Consider the following 24,695-nt stretch of genomic DNA (forward strand, 5'->3'; position numbering starts at 1 on the left):
TTAGTCTGTGAAATGGAGAAGAGATATTAGATAATAGTTTGAGAAGATGAGAGGGCCAGCTGAAGTTTCTTTTTAAAGGTTGGGGGAGATATGGTTATGTCCACAAGAAGGAGCCACTGGATGTTGAGAAATTGAAGATTAGAGAGAAGAGAAAGGTTGGTTCATGGGATAAACTCCTAGAGAAGACCTGATGGGATAGGATCCAGAGGGTTGGCCTTAGCAAGGAGAGAGACAAACTCTTCTTCTAATCCTGGAGCACAGGAGGAGAAAATGGGGGTGGGATGGATGATGTGAAGAGCTATTTGTGGGAGAGAACATAATCCTTGATGTGCTTACATTTACACGAAGCCTACCACTCAGAATAATGACAATTTAGATCTTAATCATAACTATTTACTGAACAATAGGGCACAAAATTAACATCACAGATGTTTATATTGTTAAAGAAAATAGAGGAATAATAAATACATCATAGTCTGCACATAGACCTAAGTCACACTCTCTCACCAATGTACCCATAGTATTTGTAAGGAAGAGTAGATGCTCACAGGAATCTGCCAAAGAATCATGACTGAGGGAAGGAGAATGACTTGAGAGCTAGGAGAGTATAACAACCAGGATCTGGAGAGGCTGATATAGGTAGGTGAAGTGAACCTCAAAGGAGGAAATGTTGCTGAGTGATGGCCATAGATTAAGGGGTCTGGAAGTGATAGTGGGGAGCAAATAGAATCTTATAATCTTTGTTTCATTGAGATACCTAAGGATGAGAGATATCTAATCATGATGGACTGAAATGCCAATATTCATATTACTTATATTACTCACTACGACTTCTGGCCCAGAAGGAAGAAAAGGTTTTAAGCATTTATTTTGGGAAAAGAATGCAACCATCTGCAGGTCACTGAGCAAGTATCTGTTGGTGGTAATACTGTTGTACTAAGAGTCAGTATCTTAAGGGGCATGTGTCATGATGGTTGGTATTTTTAACCTAAATCATAAAGGTTATATAATTTCTCTTATATTCTTGGGAATCTTAGTGAAAACAATTTCATTAGGGCTATTGAATGAATGAGTGGTGCCTAATACATGTGTATTGAATGGTGAATGATTTAATTAACTGTCCTTCACTGAGCACCTCCCTTGTGGCCAGAGATGTGTTGGCGATACCCCAGAGGAGATAGAAGACCTTGTTCCTGTTTTGGAGGAACTTCTAGTCTAGTCAGGAAGACAGAAGTCACATATGTGAAATAACCAGTACAAGATAGTTGGAGGGTCGTTTTGTGTGGTTCAGTCAGAGTTGTCTAGGAATTCAGAAAAAGGGAAAGATTATTATTGTAAGATACTGTCCCTTTAAGGTGCTTCCCTATCACGTGGAGCAGTTTGTTGCTGACTTTTTGTTGCTCAGAGAAACAATTACATTGAGTCATTTTTGAGACAATTATTACTTATTTTTGACTGCGATAGAAAGATAGAGATACCAGAGTTGTTTTATGATTATAGGACAGATGCAATTTGTCTGATTCTAGGCAGAAGATGAGAATTTGGTTACTAACCATAAACTAAGATGCGGTTGTTTGTAGAGAGAACTAGAGTTAGAACCTATAAAGATAATAAGAGGGAAAGATTTCAGAATCACATCAGCTAAACTTGAAATTGGAGGTGCTGGATATTACTGTTACTATGGAGGAGGAAGTAAAGGGGAAGCAGAGAATCATAGAAGTCATCCAGCAGATTCATTAATTTCAATGAGATGTCATGTCTCCCATGCTGTTGGTCAAGCACAGTGTGCATCAACTCTCCTTAACAGTGGAAACGTGTGTTCAACACAGAAGCTACGTTGATTTATAAGGACAGCTCCTGAGAACAGAAAAAGGACACCAAAGTTTAAGTTCCAAAGTTGTGACTTTTGCCAAGAACTTGGGTTTTCCTCACTCGTGCTTCTTTGGCAGATTCCTGTGTGTGTCTCTTCTTCCTTACAAATACTACGGGTGCATTGGTGAGAGAGTGTGACTTAGGTCCATGCGCAGACTATGATGTATTTATTATTCCTCTATTTTCTTTAACTATATAAACATCTGTGATGTTAATTTTGTGCCCTATTGTTCAGTAAATAGTTATGATTAAGATCTAAATTGTCATTATTTTGAGTGGTAGGCTTTGTGTAAATGTAAGCACATCAGGGATTATATTCTCCCACAACAGGTTTATCCCTAGGATCTTGAGAGAATTTGGGTATAACGATCTGATAATTGTTCCCTGAGAACCCTAGACCAGCCAGAGTCAGAGCAGATTGGAATGAGTGAGCCAGCCCAGAAAGTGAGGTGGTATCCGCATGCCCTATGTGAGCACTGTGAGCTGCTATAGTGTGGGTTAGTCTTCTAGTGTACCCTTTACACTACATTTTCCTGCATGATATTTAAAAAAAAATTATCTGTTCCCCTTGGCCGTTGGAACTCCAGACTAGCTGTGACTATTTTGTTTTCTCTTTCAGGTAGTAGAAATCCTATTTTCGTCCATTTATTTTTTTGAGTTCTTCATCAAACTTTACGTGGATCCCCTTGGATACTGGAAGAATGGATACAATTTATTTAATATAGTCATCATCATCATCCTTTGTCTTCCTTTTTATATGCTGAAGCTGTTCGGCAGACACTATCCATATCTCAACATAGGAGAAGGCATCCAGTCGCTTCGAATTCTCAAACTCATTCCCTACAGCCGAGGAATAAGGGTAAAAGGGATTGATTGCGTACATAGCCCTATATAGGCACTGGGGATTCGTATTCTTTTTTTTTAAAAAATATTTATTTTATTTTTCATTATGTTTGGGTCCCAAGCTGTTTTCTTCTCTCCCTCCCAACCACACACTACAGAAAGCCAACCAACATTTGACATGGATATTATATATATATATATGTGCATATGTATATACACAGACATATGTATATGTACATATACACACACACACACATATATATATACATGTATATACATATATATGTATGAAACTGTACATTATATAGTTCCATATATCAGCTTTTTCTCTGGAGGTGTATAGCAACTTCCTTCATTGGTCCTTTGTAGTTGATTTGAATATTGATATAACTCAGAATAGCTTCGCCATTCACATTTACTCTTCAAACGGTATTGCTGTTAGTGTGTACGGTGTTCTCTTGGTTTTGCTCGTTTCACTCTTCATTATTTCACCCAAGTCTTTCAATGTTTTCCTAAAATCAACCTGTCCAGCATGTCGTAAGGCACAGTAGTATTCCATTATAATCATATACCACAACTTATTCAGCCATTTCCCAATTGACAAGCAGCCCCTAAATTTCCAGTTCTTTGCCAACACAAAGAGAGCTGCTATAAATGTTTTAGAACATACAGATTCTTTTCCTTTTTCCCGGATCACCTTGGAAATTGACCTAATAATGGTATTGCTGGGTAGGACATACACAGTTTTATAACTCTTTGGGCATAATTCCAGATCACCCTTCAAAATGGTTGGAAGATTTCCACTAACAGCATCCTAATTTTTTCACATTCCTGCCAACATTGGTCATTTCCTCCTTCTATCCTTTTAGCCAGTTTATAGGTGTGATATGATATTTCAAAGTTGTTTTAATTTTCCTTTCTTTAATAAATAATGATTTAGAGCATTTTTTCATATGACTCCATATAGCTTTGATTTCTTTCTCTAAAAACTGCCTGTTCATATTTTTTAACCATTTATCATTTGGGGAATAACTCATATTCTTATGAATTTGACGAAGTACTCTATATAGTTGAGATATGAGGCCTTTATTCAAGAACCTCTATAAAATTTCCCCCCAATTTTGTGCTTTCCTTCCAATCTTGGCTACATTGGTTTTAGTTGTACAAAAACTTTTAAATTTAATTTAATTAAAACTTTATTCTACATCACGCAATACTCTATTATTTAGTCATAAATTCTTCTCCTATCATAATTCTGATAGGTAATGTGTACCATGTTCTTCTAATTTACTTGTGATACCTCCCTTTACATCTAGGTCACATATCCATTTTGACCTTAGCTTGGTAAATGGTATAAGATATTGGTCTATACCAGCAGACCTGCCAGACAACTTCTCAGTTTTCCCAACAATTTTTACTAAACCATAAATTCTTAACTTGAAACCTTAAATCTTTAAGTTCATCAAACATAAGGTAACTATAATCATTTACTACTGTGTACTGTGTATTTGCTCTATTCTACTGATCTACCATTCTATTTCTTAACCAGTACCAGATAGTTTTGATATTTACCACTTTTAATACAATTTAAGATCTGACACTGCTTGACCTCCTTTCTTTATATTTTTTTCAGTAATTCCTTTGATATTCTAGATATTTTGCTCTTCCAAATTAATTTTGTTAATCTTTTTGTAATTTAATTGGGATGGTACTGAATACATAGATTAATTTAGGTAGGATTATCATTTTTATTATATTGGCTTGGCCTACTCATGAACAATTAAAACTCTTTTTATTCCATTTGTATCAGGCCAGTTGCGAAGAGGGGTATGGGGAAAAAGAAAACATCAGTGTTATTGCAACTTGTTATCTGAAACATTTTTTTTATTGTTTGAGTCTTTCTCTTATATGATGATATTCACAATGAATTGTCCAACCATATGAAATAAAACTCCAAATCATTAATAATATAAATTCCTTTATTTAGCTTAAATTTTTGGGAGGTAACTTTTATTTTATTAAAAAAATTAACATGCATTTATTTATTTTTCCCTAATGAGAGAGAAAAAAGAAAGACAAAACCCTTGTAATGAATATGTATAGTTAAGCAAAACAAATTTCCATATTTGTCTGTCATATCTAAAAATGTATGTCTCTTTCTGCACGTGGAGTCCATTAGCTCTGTCTCAAGAGATGGGTAACATTTCATTATTAAGTCTTTTGGCATTCTAGTGGGTCACTGCCTTGATGAGAGTTCTTAAGTCTTTCACAGTTGTTTGTCTTTTTAGTGTGATTATTATAAAAATTGCTCTCTTGGTTCTGTTCAATTCACTGCAAACCAGTTCACAAGTCTCTCTGAAACTGCCTCTTTCATAATTTTTTATCATTTCCATTACATTTATATACCATAATTTGTTCAGCTATGCCCCGTGCCTGTACCCATTCATTTTCTAATTCTTTGCTTCTATAAAAAGAGCTGCTATAAACATTTTTGCATATGTGGATCCTTTTCCCACTTTCCTTGATCTTTTTGGAGTACAAAGCTAGTAGAGTTATAGCTAAATTACAGTCTAGTGACTTTTTGGGCTTAGTTCCAAATTGCTTTCCCAAATGGATGGACCAATTTGTAGCTCCACCAATAGTGCATTAATGTGCCTGTTTTCTCACAGTCTCTCCAACATTTGTCATTTTCCTCTTTTGTCAACTTTACCAATCTGATGAACATTGTTTTCACGCGACTTTTGATTGCTTGGATTTCTTCCTTTCTGAAACTGGCTATTCATATACTTTTGGCTATGTGAATTGGGGGTTCTGCTTAGCTATTAATACTCTTCTTTGCCTTGTCCCAGCCCATCTTTCTACCTCTCTTGTATATTATTCTTTCTCCTACATTCTTCAATTCAACCAAACTGGCTTTCTTTCTCTTCTTCATCCATTACACATCTCCTATCTCCATGCTTTGGCACTTTCTTGCCTGCCTGGAATTCACCCACTCCTCATTTCTACCTCACTCCATCCCTCTGGTCCTTTCAAGATCCAGTTTAAACACCACTCTCTATGGGAAACCTTTCCTGATCCTCTCAAACTACCTTGCATTGAATTACTTTGTATAAATATTTATTCTGTATATATTTATATATATCCTTGTCTTCCCTATTAGAATTTGAACTCTTTGCAAGAAGGAATTGTTTCATTTATTGTATTTATATTCCCAAGGCCTATCACATAATAAGTGCTTAATAAATGCTTGTTAATTGCCTAATGGCTCTTCTCAGCACTGCAAGGTAAAGGCATGCAAAGCCAAAATTACCTGCTCATATTTCTAGTCTCCAAAGCTTGCTGCAACACCTGGATCATTGCCAACTTGTTTTTTCAAGTAGTTCTATCACATTTCACTCAACAAATATTTGTTAGGGGATCATTATGCAGAGTCCTTTCCTCAGTGCCAGAGATGATACAAAGTTTAGCTAAGTCATGGTGTCTTCCTTCAAAGAGCTTATCATATGGTAATGCTACCCTTCCATGAAAACTTCTGCACCTGTATGAATAGAGGATATATTGCCTCAAACTCTACCCAGTGCAAACATAAAACCATACTTATTTTTGCTTCAGAAATATACTGAACCATTAGTTACTTAAGATGGATGTAGTTAACCTTGTTTATTTATGTATTAGGTGTTTTTTGTTCTACTTTGTTATCTATGTGACCTTTACATTAGAAGATGTCAGAGATCCTTTTGAGGATCTGACTATTCCCAAATGCAAGGTCAGGATGTTTTTGTTTTGGGAGTGGGGAAAGGAAAGGGGTGTGTGTGTGTGTGTATGTATATGTATATGTATATATATATATATATATATATATATATATATATATATATATATATATATATATATACACACACACACCTTGAATAGCTATTGTTGGGAATTTGCTAACTCTAGCTTGACAGCATTGGGTGGTTATAGCTAAAGGTTTCCTCCTCCCCCTCTTCTTTCCAATAGCACCCCAATATCCCAGCTGAAAAGTGACCTAATAATATCTTACATTTTTGTAGCACTTAAATTGCAAAATGCTTTCTTTACAACAACCTTGTGGGGGTAATAATACCAGTGTTATTCCAATTTTTAGAGACTCAGGGACAATGGCTTGCTTCTGGCCACATGAGGAAGAAGTGACAGGGCCTGGAGTCATACATAAATCATTCAGTCTCAGGGTTGGGTGAGAGTTCAGAGGTCTTCCAGTTCTGTGTATTGTATTATAGGAGGCAGATCTGAAAGATATTTTAGTCTGACTTTCTCATTTTACTGATGAGGAATCTGAGACCCAGATAATTTAAGTGACTTGTTTGGGGTCATCTAAATTGTGGTAGAGCAAAGATTCGAATACAGGTCTTCAGACATTAAATCCAGTCTTCTTCAAACCATACCATGTTACCTTCATCTATTTGTTACACTTACGGTTCATAGTTCCATATCATATTTGTGATCTTGAAAGAAAAGCCAAAGTTGCCCTGGGGCATCATGGTATCACTTAGGCAAGGGGGCCTATGATAGCAGAACTCTGGAAAGGCTGAAGGTGAGGAGAATTATACTTAAAAAATGTTTTTGCTTAGTTGTTTCAAAGTTAAGTGGGGTAGGATCAAAATCCATAAAATCTTGAAGAGCACAGGAATAACAAATATGGCCCTTTGGAAGCTTAAAAGATGCAAATTGAGGTTAAACTTTTAGAATTTTTATCCCAAGAGGTGGTAGTGGCCAGAAGTGTAAGAAGATCCTTAAAAGAATTAGATAAACTCACGGGCGATAGAACCTAAATGGGCTCTTTTGGAAAAATGAGTTGTTTCTATACATTCCTAGGCTGAAAGGATGATGGTAGTTAGGTCACTTCAATATATCCCTATCGGAAATGTAGTTTGGACTAGACCATGGTTGTAGTTATTACTGTACATTTTAAAAATTCTGGACTTAAAACACCAAAAAAGAGAACTTCTATATACACAGCAGAACGCAAAATGAGGATTCTTTGTGAATCCATGAATCTCCATTTAATGCCCCTTGCTTTAAAAAAAAGTATATGATAAATTCTACATGCTACTTCTAAAACTGTCCTGCTTGTCTATGCTTCTTTTCCAACATCCTCCTCTTCTGCACATTTAAAAAAATGTTTCGGTGGCCTCTTTTTTACCCATCACTCTTTTCCCTCCTTGACTTTCCTCCCCGGTAATCAAGAACAAGGGGCCTGCTCACAGTTCCAAGGCCAAGAGCAGTGCTAGGGATTGTGGCTGCGGGGGACAGAGGCCCTTCCTGGGCAAAGACCAGAGCACAGATCAGGAGAGTGGTGACCACACATCTCCCTGGATCATGCCACGTTGGAAGCACCAAAAACTGGCAGACCCCAAGAACTAACTCTGAAAATAGCAGCATGAAAAAGTCTGAAGTTTGGGATAGTGTCTCCCCATCCCCAGGTAAGCAGAGAAATGAGCAAGTGACAACAACAACAAAAAGAACTAGGGCGTAAAAAGCTACTATTGTGGCAAAGAAGACAAAAGGAAAATTATAAATGTTGGAGGGGATATGGGAAAACTGGGACACTAGTGCACTGTTGGTGGAGTTATGAACTGATCCAAACATTCTGGAGAGCAATTTGGATCCATGTCTAAAGGGCTATAAAATTGTGCATGCCCATCCAGTAATATCACTTCTAGGTCTGTATCCCAAAGAGATAAAAAAGGGAAAAGGACCTATTTGTACAAAAATACAGCAGCTCTTTTTGTGGTGGCCAAAAATTGGAAATTGAGGGGATGCCCATCAATTGGGGAATGGCTGAAGAAGTTGTGATATATGATTGTGATGGAATACTACTGTGTTATAAGAAATGACAAGCAGGAGGATTTCAGAAAAATCTGAAAAGACAAACATAAACTGATGCAAAGTAAAGTGAACAGTTGAATCAGGAGAACATTGTACATGGTAATAGTAATATTGTATGAAGAAGAATTGTGAATGACTTAGCTCTTCTCAGCAATACAATGATCTAAGACAATTTCAAGGGACTTGTCATGAAATGTGCTATAAGCCTCCAGAGAAAGAACTGATATTGTCTGAACACAGATTGAAGCATACTACTTTTCTTTTTTCTTTTTCTCTCCCTTCCTTCCTTCCTTCCTTCCTTCCTTCCTTCCTTCCTTCCTTCCTTCCTTCCTTCCCTCCTTTTTGTTTGTCGTCTTGTACAAAATGACTAATATGGAAATGTTTTACATGATTGCACATGTATAACCTCTATCAGATTGCTTACCAACTCAGGTGGAGGGAGAGATAGAATTTAGAACTCAAAACTGAAAAAAATGTAAAAAATTATTTTAACGTGTAATTGGGGAAAAATAACATATTCTTTAAAAAGTAAAGTGCAAATGAAGTTTAGAGAGATGCAGGATTCTTGGTTCAGTAAGAAGGCAGATGAAATTCAGTTTTATGCTATAGTACAAATCCAAAGCACTTTTACCATGCCCTGAAGGCTCTGAAGGGTATTTATTGGCCAAAGACCTATGGTGCATCTCAACTACTCAGTGCTGGTGGAGCCACGTTGAATCGTGATAGGGACATGATCCTGCAGAGATGGGCTGAACACTTCAAAAGTGCTCTGAACAAACCATCATTGATCAATGCTGAAGCTATTGACTGTATACCTTAGCTTGAAACCAATGCCTCTCTAGCCAAATTTCTAACTGAAGAAGAGGTTTTGAATGCCATTAAGGCATCTCTCATGCAGCAAAGTGCCTGATGCTGATTCTATTTCAGCTGAAATTTGTAAGGATGAGGTTGAATCACTGTTCATACAAAAGCTGACTGAAAATTTCCAGGTTATATGGTAAGAGGAGGTTATCCCCTTAGAAGTTCAAGGATGCCTCCATTGTCCATATCCATAAAGGTAAAGGAGATAGATTGTCCTGTGACAATCACGGGTTTCTCTCTCTCTCCCTCCCTGTCTCTCTCTCACTCTCTCATTGATGCCAAGATTCTTGCCATAATCCCCTTAAATAGGCTGATCCTTCATCTGGAAGATGGTCATCTACCTGAGAACCAGTGTGGCTTCAGAAAGGGCCAAGAAATGGTTGATATGGTGTTTGCTGCCTGACAGCTGCAGGAGAAATTCCAGGAGCAGAGTAGAGGTCTATATACAACATTTATCGATCTGACCAAAGCCTTTGATAGCCTCAGTTGTGAGGGCTTGCGGAAAATTAAGTCAAAATTTGGTTTCCTGGAGAAGTTCATTAGTATTGTATGTCAATTTCATGACAGCATGCTTGCCTGCATTCTGGATAATGGACGATGCTCTCATGCCTTTTCAGTCATCGATGGAATGAAGCGAGGCTGTGTGTGTGCTCCCGTGCTTTTTAGCATGATGTTTTTAGCAACGTTGTCAGACACCTTCAGTGAGGACGAAAACTACATCAAGGTCAGCTGCCATACTGATGGTAATTTCACAAGACTACAAGTCAAGACTAAAGTGGAGGGAGAGTTGATGAATGGTTTTTTTTTTTGGGTCACAGATAATTGTGCACTGAACGCAGCCTCTGAAGCTAAGATGTAATAAAGTATGAATCGATTCTCTACTATTTGATCTAACAATTAACACCAAGAAAACAAAGGGTTCTCCACCAGCCAAAATCACACCATCCAGATGTGAACCATCAGGTAGAGCAAATGGAGAAATTTCGAATATCATGCATAAGTTCATTTACCTTGGCAGCACACTCTCCAGGGATGTCAACATAGATGATGAGGTGGAAGCACCATTATCAGAGCTAGCTCAGTGTTCAGGAGGCTCTGAAGGAAAAGTGTGGGAGACAAGAGGTATTAGACTGCCCACCAAACTGAAGGTCTACAGAGATGTTGTGCTGACCTTCTTGTTGTATGTCTGTGAAACCTGGACAGTATACCAGCGCCATTCCAGGAAGTGGAATCACTTTCATTTGAATTGTCTTAGGAGAATTCTGAAGATCACTTGGCAAGATAAGGTGGCAGACATTAAGTGCCTTTCTCGAGTTCAACTGCCGAGTGTTCAAACCCTACTACAGAGAGCACAACTCTGATAGGTTGGGCATATTGTTCAAATGCTGAATGTATGTTTGCCTAAAAGACTATTTTATGGAGAACTCACATAAGGCAAGCACTCACATGGAGGTCAAATGAAATGACACAAGGACCCTTAAAGTCTCTCTGAAGAACTCTGGAATCATTTGCTTGACATGGCAGACTGGCAAAGGACTCCCCAGCATGGCATGCCTACACCAAAGAAGGTGCTATGCTCTACGAGTGAAGCAGAATTGCAGTGGCTCAAAAGGAATGTGAGATGTACAAATTTAGAGATATCTCCACTCCAAATGTTCATTTTGGACGATCTGTGCCCAACCTGTGGTAGAGCCTTCCAAAGCTCATATTGGTTTGATCAGCCACAGTAAGATACATTGTACTTTGACTCCAACATAGCAATGTTATTTTGGTCCTCTTTGAGAACAAAAGCCAATCTAACCTATTATCACTCTTTATAACCAAGTTGTATAACATGTTGAACTTATCTTGGTATATGGTGTAAAATGTTGGTCTATGCCTAGTTTCTGTTATATTACATTCCAGTTTTTCCAACAATTTAAAAAATAATAAGTTCTTGCCCCTAATAGCTGAGATCTTTGGGTATATCAAATGCTAAATGTGTTCACTTACTTTTGTATATTGTGTATCTAATCAATTTTATGAATCAACCTCTGTCTTTCTTGTTGTTCGGTTGTTTTAGTTGTGTCTGGTTCTTCAGGACCCCATTTGGGGTTTTCTTGGCAAAGATACTGGAGCAGTTTGCCATTTCCTTTTCCAGCTCATTTTACAGATGAAGAAACTGAGGCAAACAGGGTTAAGAGACTTGCCCATGGTCACACAACTAGTAAGTGTTTGAGGCCAGATTTAACTCAGAAAGATGAGCCTTTTGGACTTCAGGCCCAGCACTCTAGCCACTATACTCTATTTCTTAGTACCAAATTGTTTTGGTGATTAAGTATAGTTTCATATCTGTTCCTGCTAGTTGTCCTTTCTTCCCCTTTTTTCATGATTCCTTTCATGTTCTTGACCTTTTGCTCCACTAGAATTGCTATTATTTTTTTCTAGGTCTATAAAGCAATTTTTTTGATAATTTGATTTGATATTATATTGAATCAGTTAATTTAGGTAGTATTGTCTATTTTATTATGTTGGCTTGATTTACCCATGAGCAATTAATATTTCTCCAATTATTTAGATCTGTTTTTATTCGTGTGAGGTTTTTTGTAATTGTGTTCATATAGTTTCTGTGTGTGTTGGCAGGCAAACTTTGAGGCATTTTACACTGTCTGGTTATTTTAAATGGAATTTCTCTTTCCAGCTCTTCTTGTTGAATTTTGTTGGTAATATACAGAAATGCTGGTGATTTGTGTGGGTTTATTTTTTATCTTGCAACTTTGCTGAAGTTCATTGTTTCTTTTTTTCTTATTTTGCTTTTTGGCAGGGCAATTGGGGTTAAGTGACTTGCCCAAGGTCACACAGCTAGTAAGTATGTGCCCAGTGTCTGAGGTCGGGTTTGAACTCAGGTCCTCTTGACTCCAGGGTCAGTGCTCTACTCACTGCGCCACCTAGCTGCCCCTGAAGTTCATTGTTTCAATTAGTTTTTAAATTGATTCTCTCAGATTTTCTAAGTTTATTACCATATCATTTGTTAAAAGTGATAGTTTTGTTTCCTCCTTGTCTCTTCTTATTCTTTCAATTTCTTATTCTTATTGCTATAGCTAACATGATATTTCTAACACAATATTGAATAGTCATGGTGATAAGGACCTCACTGCATAGTCTTTGATCTTACTGGAAAAGCTTCTTGCTTATTCCTATTACAGATTGTGCTTGGTTTTGGTTTTAGATAAATGCTGTTTATCTTTTTAAGGAAAACTTGGTTTATTCCTCTGCTTTCTAGTGTTTTTTTAAACAGCAATAAATGTTGTATTTTGTCAAAAGCTTTTTCTACATCTGTTGAAGTAGTCATATGATTTTTGTTTTTGTTGCTAATACTGTCAATTATGCTTATAGCTTTCCTAATATTGAACCAAGCCTGCATTCCTACTATAACTCCAAGTTGGTCATGAAGTGTGACTTTTTTGTGATATATTTTTGTAATCTTCTTGCTAGTACTTTATATAAAAATTTTGCATAAATATTAATTAGGGAAATTGGTCTATAGTTTACTTTTTCTGTTTGTACTCTCTTGTGTTTAGATATCAAGACCATATTGGTTTCATAGGAAGAATTTTTTAGGACTCTTGTCTTATTTTTTCAAATAGCTTATGAATTATTGGGATTAATTGTTCTTTAAATGCTTGGTAGAATTCATCTGGTCCTGGTTTTTTTTTCCCCTTAGGGACTGCATTTATGTATTGTTCAACTTCCTTGTTTAAGATTGGATTATTTAAGAATTCTATTTCCTGTACTGTTTATCTGGACAATTTATGTTTTTGTAAATATTCATCCATTTCATTTAGATTGTCAGTTTTGTTGGCATTTAGTTGGACAAAATAGCTGTTAATAATTGCTTGTATTTCATCTTCATTGGTTGTGAGTTCACTTTTTCATTTTTGATATTGCTAATTCGGTTTTCTTCTTTCTTTTTCTAATCAACTTGATTTCATTTTTTTCTTCAAAAAAAAAAACCCACCCCATTTCCTAGTTTTTTAAAATTAGTTCAATTTGTTACTTTCAATTTTGTCAATCTCTTCTTTAGTTTTTAGGATTTCTATTTTGGTGCTTAACTGGGGTTTTTAAATTTGTTGTTTTTAAAAATTTGTTGCATGAGAGGAAGCTAGGTGGCACAATGCTACATTTTCAGTGCACATATGATATTAATTCATTGTCTATGGTACCTTTTTAGCAAAACATAGGTTTCCTGTTTATCTCTTTTAATTAGATCTATTTTTGCTTTTGCCTTGTCTGAGATCATGATTGCCAACCCTGCATGTTTTACTTCTGCTGAAGCATAATAAATTCTGCTCCAGCTTCTTATTTTAATTCTATGTGTATCTTTCTGTTTCAATTGTGTTTCTTTTAAAAAACATATTGTTGAATTCTGATTTCTAATTCATTCTGCTATCCTCTTCCATTTTATGGGTGAGTTCATCTCATTCACATTCACAGTTATGATTCCTAACTATATTTCCCTCTATACTATTCCATTGTACTTATCTTTTTCTTTTTTACCCTGTCCATTCTTTAAAATCTGTTTGTCTTCTGACCACTGCCTCACTGAATCTACTCTCTCCCTTATTCCTTCCTCCCCTTTCCCTCTTACTTTCCTGTAGGGAAAGATGAGTTTCTGTTTCTATGCATGTATGTTTATTCTTTATTCCTTGAACCAGTAAAGATGAGAGCGAGGTTTAAGCATTTCCCACCATTCTACTGTGTAAACTTTTTCTTGTATGTGCTGTTTATATGAGATAATTTCCTCCATTCTGCCTTTTCCTTCCCTGACCTCCCCTCTCCCCTCTTCAGTGCATTTCTCTGGCCCACCCTTCTATTCTTCCTTTAAGATCACCCAACATAATAGAATCACACCCAGGCCCTCTTAGACTTAGACTCTCTCTAAGACTCCTGCTGATGATAAAGTTCTAGGGGTATGATAGAGTTCTGAGGGGTTATATGTATCATTTCCCCGTGCAAGAATGTAAATAGCTTAACTTTGTTTAGTCCTTTATGATTTCTCACTCATGTTTACCTTTTTATACTTCTGTTGAGTCTTGTGTTTGAATGCCACATTTTCTATTCAGCTCTGGTGTTTTCAGTATGAATGCTTTAAAGTCCTCTATTTTATTAAATATGCATTTCCCCCTAGTATTATTATGCTCAGTTTTGGCCAGTAGGTTATTCTTGGTTGTAATCCTAGATCCTTTGCCTTCTGCAATATAATATTCAAAGCCCTATTTTGCTTTATAGTGGTGACTGCTAAATCTTCTGTGATTCTGACTGTGATTCTGAGGCACTTTAATTCTTTCTGATTACTTACAGTATTTTGTCCTTTATCTGGAAGCACTGGATTTTGGTGTAAGAAGTGTGGAAAGGTTGGAGGGGCAGATTGTGCTTTTAAGAGCTCTGGATGCCAAGCAGAGGATTTTATATTTAATATTGGAGGTAACAGGAAGCCATTGGAGTTTATTGAGTGAGAGGGGTGACATGGTTGGACTTATGCTTTAGGAAAATAACTGGCAGCTGAATGGAGGATGGATTGGCATGGAAAGACACCTGAGGTAGTCACTGAAATCCAGATGAGCTTTTCTTTCTTTCTTTTTTAAAAATTAATTAATTAATTATTTAATTTTCAATATTCACTTCCATAAGGTTTTGAGTTTTAAATTTTCTCTGCCTCCCTCCCCTCCTCCCTCCCCAAGATAGCATGCAATCTGATATAGGCTTTACATATGTATTCATATTAAATGTATTTTCACATTAGTCATGTTGTAAAGAAGAATCAGAACCAATAGAAAGAACCACGAGAAAGAAGAAACAAAACAAGGGGCGGGCAGAGCCAAGGTGGTGGCTGGAAAACAGGGACTAGCTTAAGCTCTCCCCCAAATCCATCCAAACACCTGTAAAAATGGCTCTGAACAAATTCTAGAGCTACAGAACCCACTAAATAACAGAGGGAAACAAGTCTTCAGCCCAAGACAGCCTGGATGGTCACTGGGAAGGGTCTATTGCACTGTGCTGGGAGCGGAGCACAGCTCAGTGTGCACTGTGCCAGGACAGACCAGACTGGGAGTTGGGCAGAGCAAGTGTCAGGGCCCTGAATCACTGAACTGTGGCAGTTACCAGACTTCTCAGCCCACAAAGACCAAAGACCATGGAGCATGACAGTGGGAAAACTGCTGGATCTGGGTGAGAGAAGTGCGTGGTCCAGCAGGAGGGCAGAGTTTATAATCTCAAAGAGGATCATAAACATGTCTGAAAGGTTCGGAACCGCCGGATATAAGAAACTCTCAAAGTAGAAGGCAGAAGAATCAAAACATTTATTTAGGCTCCACAGTAACCAACCCATGAACCAGAAGCCCCATTTTGATATGTTGATCATAATCTTCCAGGCCCAATAAGTACGCCTTGAAAGAGTAACCAGGAGGCTACAGAGAAACATGATTGCGTAAAGCAAAATCATGTTTCCCCCTTTTATGGTAATAAGATTACCCACTGGACTGAAGTCTTTGTTCAGCTTCCTCCCGTAGGTCAGCTCTGCTACTGGCAGCTCCTGCCTCAGCTGTGTCTGTGTCTGTAACTGACGTAACTGTCGTAACTGCCTCTGTAACTGCCTCTGGCTCCAACTGTCGCTGTAACTGTCGCTGTAATGGCCTGAAGTCTTTGTTCAGCTTTCTCCCGTAGGTTAGCTCTGCTACTGGCAGCTCCTGCTTCAGCTGTGGCTGTAACTGACGTAACTGTCGTAACTGTCGCTGGCTCCAACCGGAAAAGGAAAAGAGAGGAGCTTCAAGCTGTCCTCTCCCCTCTTATAGAGTTTTTGACATCATCAAGCTCCGCCCAAATGACCAGGGCCGATTGGTTCCTGAGTTGGCTCCTCCCCCTAGGGTAGACCAGGTTCTGGAGCTAACACCTCCCCTCAGCCAGCCCCATGACTCATCACACAGGAAGTTCTGGTCCTGCCCCGGAAGAGCAAGCCCCAGCGTCCAGGGAAGCTCAATGAGGTAAACTGAGTCATTCAAAGAAAACAAAGGCCATTCTGGCTACACAGCCCCAGCTCCGGATGTGGCGGGCAGCAGCAGCAGGAAGCTCCAGTTGCTTATAGAGGTCCAGCAGCAGCTGCTTACAGAGTCCCTGGCCCACATGGTGGGAAGAATCAAGTGGCAGATCAGAGCGGGAGTGCAGGGAGTTCTTTGCTGACATAGAGGCAGGGTTCTCTTGCTTTGCCTTGCTTGGATCTGAGTCGCAGTCCTGGTTGGCGGTTCTTGGGGGAGGAGGAGCGCTGCTGTGGCAGAGCTTGCAGTGACTGTGGAGTAGAAGTAGCTCAGAAAACAGCAGTGGAAAACCCCTGAAGCTAGGGACAAAGTACTCTCCACTCTAAAGGCAGTCATACCCTGACAAAAAGCTCAAAGGTCAAGTAGTTGGCTGGCAACATGAGCAAGCAGCGCAAAAGAACTCAGACTCAGACTATAGAGTCTTTTTTTTTGGTGACAAAGAAGATCAAAACATATAGCCAGAAGAAGTCAACAAAGTCAAAGAGCCTAATTAAAAGCCTTCAAGAAAAATATGAATTGGTTTCAGGCCATGGAAGAGCTCAAAAAGGATTTGGAAAATCAAGTAAGAAAAGTAGAGGAAAAATTATGAAGAGAAATGAAAGTGATGTAAGAAAATCATGAAAAGCAAGTCAATGACTTGCTGAAGGAGAGCCAAAAAATACTGAAGAAATTAACACCTTAAAAAATAGACTAACCCAAATGGCAAAAGAACTCCAAAAAGCCAATGAGGAGAAGGATGCCTTGAAAGGCAGAATTAGCCAAATGGAAAAGGAGGTCCAAAAGACCACTGAAGAAAATGCTGCCTTAAAAATTAGAATGGAGCAAGTGGAAGCTAGTGACTTTATGAGAAATCAAGAAATTATAAAACAGAACCAAAACAATGAAAAAATGGAAGACAATGTGAAATATCTCATTGGAAAAGCCACTGACCTGGAGAGTAGATCCAGGAGAGAGAATTTGAAAATTATTGGTCTACCTGAAAGCCCTGATCAAAAAAAGATCCTTGACATCGTCTTTAAAGAAATCATCAAGGAAAACTGCCCTGATATTCTAGAACCAGAGGGTAAAATAGAAATGGAAAGAATCCACCAATCACCTCCTGAAAATTATCCCAAAAAGAAAACTCCTAGGAATATTGTCACCAAATTCTAGAGTTCCCAGGTCAAGGAGAAAATATTTCTAGCAGCCAGAAAGAAAAAATTTGAGTGTTGTGGAAACACAATCAGGATAACACCAGATCTAGCAGCTTCTACATTAAGGGATCAAAGGGCTTGGAATATGACATTCTGGAGGCCAAAGGAGCTAGGAATAGAACAAAGAATCTCCTACCCAGCAAAACTGAGTATAATACTCCAAGGCAAAATAATGAATTTTCAATAAAATAGAGGACTTTCAAGCTTTCTCAATGAAAAGACCAGAGCTCAATAGAAAATTTGACTTTGAAACACAAGAATCAAGAGAAGCATGAAAAGGTAAACAAGAAAAAGAAATCACAAGGGACTTACTAAAGTTGAACTGTTTTCTTTACATTCCTACATGGAAAGATGATATTTGTAACTCATGAGACCTTTTCAGTATTAGGGTAGTTGAAGGGAATATACATATACATATACATACATACATATATACATACATATATATATATATATATATATATATATATATATATATATATATATATATATATACAGATGGCACAGGGTGATTTGAATATGAAGTAATGATATCTAAAAACATAAAATAAAATTAAGGAGTGAGAGAGGAATATATTGGGAGAAGGAGAAAGGGAGAGATAGAATGGGGTAATTTATCTCATATAAAAGTGGCAAGAAAAAGCAGTTCTGTTGGAAGGGTAGAGGGGGCAAGTGAGGGGGAATGAGTGAATTTTGCTCTCATCGGATTTGACTTAAGGAGGGAATAACACACTCAATTGGGTATCTTACCCTACAGGAAAGTAGAGGGGAAGGGGATAAGAGAGCGGGGATGATAAAAGGGAGGGCAGATTTGGGGAGGAGGTAATCAAAAGCAAACACTTTTGAAAAGGGGCAAGGTCAAAGGAGAAAATTGAATAAAAGGGGACAGGAATAGGATGGAGGGAAATATAGTTAGTCTTTCACAACATGACTATCATGGAAGTGTTTTGCATAATGACACATGTGTGGCTTATGTTGAATTGCTTGCCTTCTCAAGGAGGGTGGGTGGGGAGGGAAGAGAGAGAGAATTTGGAACTCAAAGTTCTAAAAACATATGCTCAAAAAAAGTTGTTTTTACATGCAACTGGGAAATAAGATATACAAGCAATGGGATATAGAAATCTAAATTGCCTTACAAGAAAGTAAGGGCAAAGGGGATAAGGGGGGGAGTGGGGTGACAGAAGGGAGGGCAGAATGGGGAAAGGGGCAATCAGAATATATGCCATCTTTGAGTGGGGGAGAGGGTAGAAATGGGCAGAAAATTTGTAACTCAAAATCTTATGGAAATCAATGTTGAAAACCAAAATTATGAAAAAAAAGAAAGAAAAAGAAGAAACAAAACAAAACAAAAAGAGAGAGCAAATAGTATGCTTTGATCTACATTCAGACTCCATAGTTCTTTCTCTAGATGTGGATAGCATTTTCCATCATGAGTCTTTGGGAGTTGTCTTAGATCTTTGCATTATGGAGAAGAACTAAGTCTATCAAAGTCAGTCATCGAACAATGTTACTGTGTACAATGTTCTCCTGGTTCTGCTCACCTCACTCAGCCTCAGTTCATATAAATCTTTTCAGGTTTTAGATAGGCTTTTCAAATGGAAGGTGGGATACAGAGGGAATCTCAAATTTTGGTCCCTTCAGAGATCTTGTCATGTAACTAGTCATTACTTTCGTGATTTGGGTTCCCTAGTCAGACTAAAAACACTGCTTCCTCCCCTCCAAAACCTCAATGCTTCAGGGGGTTTTGCAGAGTGGAAATGCTTGAAGAGTTGTTTTTAGTGTGAGTGAGAGGAAATTTTCTCCCATTTGCAATAGTGTTCATTTTGGGATGCATTTGCTGAATACTGGCAGAGCTGAACAGCACAGTCCCAGCACTTCACTTGACCTTTGATTTTCTGTGGGAGAGGGGAAGGGTAAATGGACTGAGGACCCCTTTTCTAATGGAATAAGAGAATTAGCCTTTATATAACACCCACCATGAGCCTGGTACTGTGCTCAGAGCTTTGCAAATATTATGTCATTTAATCCTCACAACAATCCTGCCAGTTTGATAGGTGCTGTTATTATCAATATTTTACATTTGAGGAAATTAAAGTAAACAGAGGTTAATTGATTTGTTCTAGGCCTAAAAAGCTAGTAAGTGTGTGAGGCTGTATTTGAATTCAGGTCTTTCTCACTGTAGGCCTAGCATTCTATCCAGCGAACCATCTAGCTACCTCTTTTAAAATCACCTTTTTTTAGTATTTTATTTTTAATTTTTCCTCAGTTACATGCAAAAATAATTTTCAACATTCATTTTTAAAACTTTGAGTTCCAAATTCTCCCCCTCTCTCCCCACCCCTCCTCTTTAAGAAAGCAAGCAGTTTGATATAGGTTATACAGGTCTAGTCATGCAAAAATATCCATAATAGTCATGTTGTGAAAGAAAACATAGACAAAAAAACCTCAAGAAAAATAAAGTAAAAAAAAAGTATGCTTCAGTCTGTATTCAGACACATCAGTTCTTTCTCCAGGGATAAGTAGCATTTTTCATCAAAAGTCCTTCAGAATTGTATTGCTGAGAATAGCTAAGTCATTCACAGCTGATCATCTCACAATATTGTCGTCACTTTGTACACAGTACATTTCACTTTGCCTCAGCCCATGAAAGTCTTTCCAGGTTTTTCTGAGAGCATCCTTCTCATCATTTCTTATAGTACAACAGTATTCCATCATAATCACATACCACAACTTGTTCAACCATTCCCCATTTGATGGGCTTCTGCTCAATTTCTAATTCTTTGCTCCCAGAAATGAGCTGCTATAAATATTTATGTACATATAATTCCTTTTTCTTTTTGTTTTTTATTTCTTTTGGGATACAGACCTAGTAGTAGCATTGCTAGGTCAAAGGGTATGCATGGTTTTATAGCCCTTTAGCATGGTTCCAAATTGCTCTATAGAATTGTTGAATCAGTTCACAACTCCACAAACAATGTATTAATGTCTCATTTTTCCCACATCCCTTCTAGCGTTTGTTATTTACCCTTTCTGTCCTATTAACCAATCTAATAGATATGAGGTAGTACCTCAGCATTGTTTTAATTTGCATTTCTTCAATCAATAGTGAGTTAGAGCATTTTTTTCATATGGCTATAGATAGCATTGATTACTTCATTGGAAAACTGATCATATCTTTTGATCATTTATCAATTGAGGAATGGCTCTTATTTTTATAAGTTTGACTCAGTTCTCTATATGTTTGAGAAATGAGGCCCTTATCAGAGAAACTTGCTTCAATTTTTTTTCACAGTTACTATTGCTAATTGTATTTCCCTCTGTCCTATCCTCCTCTGCAAAATCTTTCTTTAACTTATTTTCCACATTAGCTGTTTTTGATGTAATATTTTTTATGTTTTCTTACATCCTTTCAGTTTTTCATTTTTGCTCTAATATTTCTTGCTGTCTTACGGAGTCATTGATTTCTGCTTGATCTACCTTAGTTTTCATGGATTCTGTTTCATGGGTAAGGTTTACCACTTTCTCTTCTAAGCTATTTATTCTCTTTCCAATGCTTTTCTCAAAAGCTTTTACTTAATTTTTTATCTCTTATTTAATTTTTTCTTGATATTCATGTAGTTCTTATGGAAAATCAATTTTTTTCCTTTGAGTCTCTGCTTTTGGTTGATATAGAGTTAGGTATGTAATAATTTTTATCACAGTTGGTATATTTTTTGGCTTAATCTCTCCAGCTTTCATTCTTGAATTGGGCTTTGTGTCAGTGTACAGGGTCCACCTCCTTTTATACTTTTTGGGTGAGGTGGTCAGCCCTATTTGGCCTTGTCCTGCTGCCCCTGTGCTGACCTCTTACCTCCTGAGGTTCCTCCCTAATGTATCAGGGCAGAGTGTTAGGGACATCAGATTTCCTGGGTTTTGGACTGTCCTGAATGCTGTGGTGTGGTTACTGTCCACTGCTTTAAAAAGGAATCACCTTTCCTCTTCTGGTTCCTGGCCCATTATAAAGAAAAGAACATTCCTTCATTCACCTGTCTTCTCATGTTCTCCCAAAGGAGGGAGCAGTAATAAGGGGTAAGGGATTTCTTTGAGCTGGGCTTTTAACCCATTTCTCTCTGACCCTCAAAGTTCTATGTCTGACTTTCTTTCAACTGCTTGGCTTATTTATTTCTCCCACCTATAGGGAGCTTGCTTAGGCCCCAAGCACTAAGGTCTGAATGTTGGCATGTAATTAATGGATGGCTCTGTCTTCTAAAGAGGGACACTTTAGGATCCAAGTCAGGGAATGATGCTGATCTCCCTCCTTATAGTCTGCTTGCTTTGTAGGCATTGGGAAGCCAGCCATCAGCTCCAGACTGTGATGTGCCAATTACCCAAGGGTACTAACACCACTTTGGGTTAAAAACACTCTTTGTATCATTTGCTGTCGTTCACCCCAGCCAGGGAGGCTGGAGGTGTGGGAGGTGGTGGGGCCTAAGCATTTATTATAATTATATTAATTGAAGTTTAAATTAGTCCTTAACAGGGAAGCAGTCTTTAGTGCTGAGAACCCCAGCATGCAGTGCATTCTTGGCTTCCTTCCCTTTATTAATTAAAAACTGCTTTACAACACTCTGCCTTCCACCTAAGTGCAGTAAATCTCCACCTTAAGGAAATAATTTCCTTGTTGTATTTTGTACAGAGAAGTCCTGTTAGCTGACTGCCATGCTGTCTCTGTTCTTCTGCATTTTAGTTTGGAAAACAAACTTTCAAACTCCAGGTTGCTTTAATGCAAGGGTACTTGACCATTTTTGTGTCATGGATCCTTGGCAGTCTGGTAAAGCCTATGGACCTTTGCTCAGAACACTTTGTTTTAATTAAAAATAATCTTTTAAAATGTTTTTATTTTATATCACAATTGAAGGAAACGCTAAATTTCAGTAAGAGTTTAGTGAAAATAAAGATGTAACCTTTTTTCCCCATCCAAGTTCACAGACTCTCCTGGAATCTCTCCATGGACCATCTGTGGACCTCACATGAAGAACCCTTCCTCCAGTAACTTTGATAGACTTAGCTCTTCTCAGCAATACAAGGACCTAAGATAGCTCCAAAAGACCCATGATGGAAAATGCTATCAACATCTAGAGAAAGAACTATGGAGTCTGAATGCAGATCGAAGTATACTATTTTCTCTTCTTTGTTTCTTCTTTCCTGTGGTTTCTCCTATTGGTTCTAATTCTTCTTTACAACATGATTGATGTGAAAATATGTTTAATATGAATAGAGCCTATATCAGATTGCATGCCATCTTGGGGAGGTAGGAGAGGATGGAGAGGGAGAAAATTTAGAACTCAAAATCTTATAGAAGTAAATGTTGAAAACTAAAAAATAAAAATAAAAAGTGAAAATAAACTTAAAAAAAGAAATGGTGTGAAACTAAAGAAAAAAGGACCCTTCCTCTAAGAGAATGCCTCTTCCAGACTAACTCGTTATTTGAAAGCTTTTTCTTTCCTGCTTCCCAAAAGTTTTGGTCGGCTGTCTTAGTATTATAATTTTCATTGAAATTATTTATTGTTTTTATGATTTGTTCTTTGATCTGCCAGTTCTTTAGAAATAAATTAGTTTCCACTTAAGTTTAAACCCTTTCTTTAAAGGCCTTTTATTGATGATTATTTTTATTGTCTTACGGTCAGTAAAGGATATGTTTAATATTTCTGCTTTTTTGCATTTGCTCATGAGGTTTTTCTACCCTAGCACATAATTTTTGTAAAGGTGTCACACGTATACGTATGTATGCATGTATTTTGTTGTTCAGTAGTTTCAGTCGTGTCTGACTCTTTGTGACCCAGTTGGGGTTTTCTTGACAAAAATACTTCTCCAGCTCATTTTATAGATGAGAAAACTGAGGTAAACAGGGTTAAGTGATTTGCCCAGGGCCACCCAGCTAGTAAGTGTCTGAGGCTGGATTTAAACTCAGGTCTTCAGAACCAGAGCTCTATCCACTGTATCACCTAATTGCCTATATGTGTGTGTATACATACATATATATGTATACATATACACACATATGGATATAAATGCATGGATAAGATATGTATATATGAATATATAAAATAAATATTGTATATATATTATTCCCATTAATTAATTTTTAAATTTTCTAAAATTTTATTTACCTCCTTAATGTCTTTCTTAGTTATCCTTTTGTTAGATTTGTCTGGGAATGGAAGAGATTGTTTCACTATTATAATTTTTTGTCTGTTTCTCTCTATAATTAAATTATATTTTTCTTTACATATTTAGATACTATGCTATTTGGTGTGTATATTTAGTATGGCTATTATTATATTACCTCTGAAGCCCAGTGTAGTTTCTTTGTTTATCTTCTTAAACCATGTTTTTTTTTTACTATTGTCTTTTTTGAAATCATGATTACTAACCTTGCTTTTCTGAATTTGCCTGAGTTATAATAAATTCTGCTGCAATTTCTCATTTAAACTCTGTGAATTTTTATACTTTGTCTTTCTTGTAAACAATGTGTTGTAGGATTATGCTTTCTAAACCATTCTGCTACTCTCTTCTGTATTATGGATGAGTTCATTCCTTTCATATTCATGTTGATGTATGAATATTATTTCAATATTATTTATGTATTTTCCTCCATTATATACTCTTATATTTTTCTTCTCTTTTCTTTCTTTACTTTCCCTTTTCAGAAAAGGTGGAGAAAGAGAAGGAATCTAATCAACATTAGTAGTCTACACTTGAAGTGCCCTGTTCTTACTCTTTTGTTACATTTTTCTTTATGAAGCCCAGACTCTGATCTCTGATTTTTATGTTTTATTTCCCTCTTTTTAAACCTCCTTTTACAATTAATCCTCAGAAACTGATGTTTGTTTTGCTGGCAACTATTTCCTCCTGACTTCTCTCTCATTCTTAAAAATTCCTCCTCCTAAGATGCCCAATGAACATATGATTGTGATGGAATACTATTGTGCATAAGAAATCATGA

General features: G+C 37.2%; 1 protein-coding gene across 1 annotated transcript in view; it reads left to right on the forward strand.

Annotated features, from left to right (window-relative positions):
• The window catches only part of CATSPER3 (cation channel sperm associated 3), a 69,254-nt gene that overhangs the window by 13,591 nt on the left and 30,968 nt on the right, over window positions 1-24,695 (forward strand). Inside the window, exon 3 of the mRNA XM_036749696.1 lies at window positions 2,492-2,731. Coding sequence (XP_036605591.1) covers window positions 2,492-2,731 — 240 coding nt within the window. The remainder of the gene's footprint in view (window positions 1-2,491; window positions 2,732-24,695) is intronic.

Source organism: Trichosurus vulpecula, chromosome 3, assembly GCF_011100635.1.
Source record: "Trichosurus vulpecula isolate mTriVul1 chromosome 3, mTriVul1.pri, whole genome shotgun sequence".
In the NCBI taxonomy this organism is placed as follows: domain Eukaryota; kingdom Metazoa; phylum Chordata; class Mammalia; order Diprotodontia; family Phalangeridae; genus Trichosurus; species Trichosurus vulpecula.